The 6,000-nt window shown below is 39.0% G+C and overlaps 1 protein-coding gene across 1 annotated transcript; it reads left to right on the forward strand.

The window, feature by feature from the left end:
* Window positions 1–2,360: 2,360 nt before the first annotated feature.
* On the forward strand, window positions 2,361–5,792 carry LOC118560808. Its single transcript, XM_036132339.1, has 3 exons — window positions 2,361–2,577; window positions 3,969–4,307; window positions 4,494–5,792. Exons 1-3 carry the CDS (start codon window positions 2,466–2,468, stop codon window positions 4,814–4,816), a joined length of 774 nt encoding a protein of 257 aa, XP_035988232.1. The 5' UTR covers window positions 2,361–2,465; the 3' UTR covers window positions 4,817–5,792.
* The last annotated feature ends 208 nt before the right edge of the window (window positions 5,793–6,000 follow it).

Consider the following 6,000-nt stretch of genomic DNA (forward strand, 5'->3'; position numbering starts at 1 on the left):
CATTTCAGTGGAAACACAACAAATTTATCTAAGCACGTGAAAAAACATGAAAACGTCGAGCCCCAGAAACGGAGAGAGGAGACGAAACTTCTCTCACTGCCCCGACAGACCCACAGACGTCTGTGACTGAGGCGTTTCAGTCCTCCAGGGAACATCCAGGTAGATCAGTGGATGGATGGATGGATGGATGGATGGATGGATGGATGGATGGATGGATGGATGGATGGATGGATGGATGGATGGATGGATGGATGGATGGATGGATGGATGTTACTGGAGCCCACACATAACATGTAATTAAGACCTTGAAAGAACCCAGTACATATATTAAAAAGTGTTATTTAAGATAAGATAACATTAGCTAATCCTCTTTTTATCCCACGACGGGGAAATTTATAGGATTAAAGCAACAGGCAGGTGCACACAACACAGACAAAATTACATAAGGATTGAAATATATAAGAGGTGGATTAGCGAAAAAAACACTGAACATAACATTATTATTATTATTATTATTATTATTATTTAATTGTAATAATAAAATAAAAACCACAAAACCCAAAAGGTCAACAGTTTCATGATACATCAAGCTTAGGGACTGGCTAATATACAGCAGGTCAAAAAAGGCCATATTTTGGCTGCAGTGCTTGCTGTTCTCTTATGAAGAAAAGATCAACTAGTGCACTAAATTCAATAGATGGGTTGAAAATATCCAGTATAAAATAAGTGCTACAAATGTTACAACACTTTTGTTCATATGGCAGCAGAACATTAAAATAAAAGTGCTCTTTACACTACTTTTGAATTCATTCTTGGAGTTTGTAAATACAATGCGATTAATCGCGATTAATCGCGATTAATCAGGGCGATTAATCGCGATTAAATATTTTAATCGTTGCCCAGCCCTAATATATATATATATATATATATATATATATATATATATATATATATATATATATATACGCAGTGTTTCGAGTTAATTAGACGATTCCAGTGATTAGTTGAATAGCCTACTAGTATACTCTTTCATGATATTCTAATATTTTGAGATAGGATATTTGGGTTTCTTCAGCTGTAAGCCATAATCAGCGATATTAAAACAATAAAAGGCTTGTGATATTTCAGTTGATTTGTAATGAATCCAGAATGTATGACATTTCATGTTTTTTAATTGCATTACAGAAAATAAAGAACTTTATCACAATATTCTAATTTTCTGAGACAGTCCTGTATTTGTAAATCTGACTCTGATGACGTCAGTGCCTCACCAGCTATGAACCCTACCGCACGTCACTGCTGTAGAAACACTGAAAACTTCATCATTTTTCCTCCTTACAGAAAGCCTTTCATAGATTTACATCAGAGCTGTAATGTTGTAACCTGACTCCGCCTGAGATCAGGATGGTCTCACGAGACTAGTAATGTTGAGCACCAGGTAAAAAATGGGCACCTTGGAATCGTTCCCGCCTGTAGGAACACCTTTAGGTGAACTCATAGACATAATATAAGAGTAGACGTGTCATTGGGCGGGTTCTGTCTATGCTGCGATGCGTCAGAGCGTCCGCCATCTTAAATGTGGCAAATCTGCAGTTACTCAGTCACTTAAACAGTATCAGAGGGACTTTAATCTCTGAATATACTTTGTATTCGTAGTATTTATTTTTTTGTAATATTACAAGTTTATTTTCGTATCCCTTTAGCTTCATTCTCCTGAATTTATTCTCCTAAAGAATAAAAATAATTAAAATAATCTAACCTGGCCCTATTACTCCAGGAGTGAAATAATTCTGCTAACTGTGACTATTCTGGAAAGGTTCCCCCTTAATTCTCATAATATGATGTTTTTATCATAACATTATCACTTTTGTGTTTGTTAGTTTATTTTTACTTTAGGACTTTTTTTCTCATATTATAAATTTTATCTCTTTAATACTCACCCAAAAAGTCTGTTCCTAAAGGTTCACATGCGACACGGTTTTATGAAATAACGAAGACCACAATGTTTAGATTTAACAAATTGATCCTTATATTCATAACACATACACACACGCATATATATATATATATATATATATATATATATATATATATATATATATATATATATATATATATATATATATATATATATATATGCGTGTGTGTGTGTGTGTGTGTATTTATTGCAGCACAGGAATGAGGCATCTTCTCTGATCCACATTCACAATAACAGAACTCAACTTTTTTCTGCCACATACAATATGGCGGTGACGTTGACGTGCGAACCTGCGCCCAACGACGCGTCTACGTATATATGTCTGTGGGTGAACTGCGCACTTGGAACATTCCAGGTGTGGCCTGTGTGGGCGTCGGCAGATTTTTCCTATTTATCACGCAACATGTTGCGCAGGACGACAGCAGCATGACAACAGCAGGACAACATCAGGATCACCGCCTGTCCGCAGCTACCATCAGCGAGGAAAATGAGGAGTTTCCGTCTCGGTGTAATTTTCCTGGACCTCATCGTCCTGGATGGAGGACTTCTCCTCAGCTGGTGTCTCTTGCTGGCAGCTGCTGACTCTGCCTCTGCAGCAGGTGAGCTGAAGCCTCCTCTGGAAAACTATAATTACCGATAGAGCTGCAGCACCTGAATCAAAGCATTGCTTTACAAGCTGGTAGTTTTATTTATTTCCGTTTTGGAAGCAATGAAAATGAATCACTACCATTTTTCATTTTGTTATATCATTGATCACCGCTTGATGGAACAGTAATTTGCTGTACCAAAGAAATAAATGCTATTTAAATGAAATATATGGTTTGTTTTTGTATATATTTATTTTGAATATGTAATGGTACAGTACAGGAAGAAACAATAAAATATAAGCAAATTAAGCTCGTTGTCATCCTGTGGAGAGCAGCCACCTTAGAGATAAACTGAACTCTCTCCAACAGAAACAAAAGGCTGTTTCTGAAAAATTATTAAAACTGAAAAGTTGAGGTTTGTTTTCGGACTGTGGTGAAAGCTAGAACTAATATTTATCTGCCTTGTATTCCTGAAAATAGGTCAATTAGACAAAAATGAAATTATTATAATAAAAGTGACTGTGGCTTGATGGGTTGCGTAGTTCCACTAAAAGCATAGTTGCTGATATGTGAATCTATAACATATAAATTGTAGAATATGCAGAAACTGTTCAGTTAATAAAATGTTTTTATCATTACCTGGAAACTGACCAAAGTAATTATATCATTAGTATAGAGGTGGGGCATCTAAGTTCATACTTCACTTAGCCCCTTGAATATGTCTAAATGATAATATTATGCATATGTATATACATACATATACATAATACATGTATCTTTGCTTTAATCATTTTTCAAAGACACTTTTCTTTCTGTTGCAGACAGTTCAGTCTATCAGTTTAAGTCTCTCCTCAGGTTGATGCTTAAAGTTTAGGGACACTAAAGTCCTCAGCCAGACTGGACTGTTAACCAGTGGTGGTTCTAGACCAAATTTAGCAGGGGGGTCAGGGTGGGGCCAGTGTTTTTTCACAGGGGCACAGAACAAAAGATTGGGGGGGGGGAGAACTTAACAGGTCAACATTTTATCGTTTAATATATTAAGTAAACCAAAGAGCCAATTGTGGCTCTGGAACTGCAGGTTGCAGACCCCTGATCTTTTCTCAATACAGCGGGAGCTTAACGTGAAACAGCTTAATTTTTAATTATTATTATTATATTTATTTTTTTATTATTTTGTTATTTTATTATTGGGTAAAAACATAAACGGAAAAAATACAACTGATCCAAATGACCAGTCAGTCACGGTATCTTTGTCAGCATTTATCATCCTAAGAAATTTAATATCATGTTTTTAGTACAGGGGCACAGGCCCCTGTTGGCCCCTTTCTAGAACCGCCCCTGCTGTTAACTCATGAATCACATTTCTGTTCAACATCTCTGATCTGTGGTGTTCTCTCCTGCAGACAGGACAATCTCTGCTGTGGTTGGAGATGAAGCTATTCTGCCCTGTAATGCTCAGAGATTCCAGCCTCTGGAGGTGGTGGAGTGGAGCAGACCTGGTACAGACACAGAGTTTGTTCTCATTTTCAAAACTCAAAACCCAGATCTAGAAGTCCCGAAAAAAAGCTATGAGGGTCGAGTAGAGCTGAAGGACAGTGGGAAAGGAGACATGTCTTTGGTTCTGAAGAACGTGAGGGATGAAGATGGAGGAACGTATCAGTGTTATGTTCTGAGAGAAGGAAGACGCAGGAAGAGAGCCAAGCTTCAACCAATCAGCACCGTCCACCTGAAAGTAGCTCCAGGTGAGTCTCTGGATGAGAACCTCCAGCAGCTTCCTGGTTCTGGATGTGAGAACCTCCTCAGATCAGGAGGTTCCTGCAGATGTTGATGAGAATCTGGAGGAAGCAGCTGATCTGAGATCAGTAGATGATGTTCTTCAGTCTTCTCCTACCTGATGGATCAGACTAACACCTGCTTCTGTTCTGCAGGTGGAGGACACCTTGGAGTGTCAGTGGGTGTTCCTCTGGCTGTTCTGGTTGTTCTGGCTGCTGTGTTTGCCTGGAAGAAGAGTTCATTTCATCCTCCTTCTTCTTACAGTGAAGCCGTAGAGACTGCTGAGGTCCGTCTAAATGTTGAAGATGACAGCTCACCAACCTCTGATTCTTCACCTTTCTTAGATGAATGTAATCCAGCCATCAGGAACCCACATCCTGCTGATGCCGGTCCCAAGCCCGGAGAAATGGGGAGGGTCATGTGTGAGGAAGGACATTCAACTAATGAAGTTACAGAAACATTATTTCACCAAAAATAAAATAACATCATACTTTCATTATTACTGAGTTGAACCACTTCCAAGCCAAAGACTCTCCCCATGTAAACAACTTTTGTCTCTGACAGATTTTACTTCACTAAATTACCAAAGAACCTCTGTTGAATAATAAGTTCACGGGTTAATCTGGTGGTCAGTAGGTCTGTAACTGTGGTTCATCTAAACCAGAGCAGAACCAGCAGAATCATGGGATGTTCCAGACTAGAACAGGGGAGTTTCTGCAGATCTTTTTCACATGAAACAGGAGAGAAGAAAGGAGATCTGCTGTGGAGTCAGGAGGACTGGTGAACAGGTTCTGCTGTCCTCGTTTGGACCGGTTTCCTGCAGTCTGGTCATTAACCTCTTGGATCAAAGTAGCAACACATGTTGTCTCAGCCTGATCTTCATCTCATCCTCTCTCCTCTTCTTCTTCTGAACCAGAAACAGCCAGATAGAGCAGCAGTCAGAGCTTTGCTATGGCTGACCATGAAGTCTGAGGAAGGTCCGGTTCAGGTGTACTGACCCACAGTCTGGACCAGGTCTGGGTTTGGACTGGTTCAATGGTTTCCTGCAGGAGTTCCTCTCTGCTTCTTCCTCTTTGTGTCTTTGTACCAGCAGAGAACATTGTGGAAACTTTAGACCCGTCTTATTTATCATCTGGACAGTCTGGTTTTACACCTGGACTTTGGTAAAGACTTGGGTTGGTTCTGCTGGTTCTGTGAAGCATAAAAAGATCATCAGAGACTCTGAGAGGAAATAGTTTGTAGTTCAGTCACATCTGGAGCTGGAGGAAGGAGGAACAAGGACAGAAAGTAAAATGCTGAGAGAATTTAGACATCCTACCACACAAAAGATGAAAGTCTGAAGGACAGAGTCTGGTAGTTTAATCATGTTCAGGTCAATAAAAAGACATATAATATGAGATATTAATTTCAAAATGTTGATTGTTTATCACAATAAATATGTATCAATTGCTCTAGTTGTGTTTGCTTTTTGACACACTTTTGACAGCAGTAATGTCCAGATTTTGGACAGAGAGAACAGACGGATTGAAAAAGGGGTTGAGGAAGCCATCTTGGTTAAAAGAGAAAAGTCAACATCGAACAGAGTTCACAACTGGGTCCTGCAACTAATTCCCAAGAGATTAGATAAGCAGTCTCATCATGATTGAGGTGAGCAAGCACTCC

The sequence above is a fragment of the Fundulus heteroclitus genome, unplaced genomic scaffold (genome assembly GCF_011125445.2).
Source record: "Fundulus heteroclitus isolate FHET01 unplaced genomic scaffold, MU-UCD_Fhet_4.1 scaffold_49, whole genome shotgun sequence".
Lineage (NCBI taxonomy): Eukaryota > Metazoa > Chordata > Actinopteri > Cyprinodontiformes > Fundulidae > Fundulus > Fundulus heteroclitus.

Coding starts and splice junctions, on each gene's coding strand:
- LOC118560808 (XM_036132339.1), top strand. CDS start 2,466: ATGAGGAGTTTCCGTCTCGGTGTAATTTTCCTGGACCTCATCGTCCTG. Junction 2,578..3,968: donor TGACTCTGCCTCTGCAGCAG/GTGAGCTGAAGC, acceptor TCTCTCCTGCAG/ACAGGACAATCTCTGCTGTG. Junction 4,308..4,493: donor CCACCTGAAAGTAGCTCCAG/GTGAGTCTCTGG, acceptor TCTGTTCTGCAG/GTGGAGGACACCTTGGAGTG.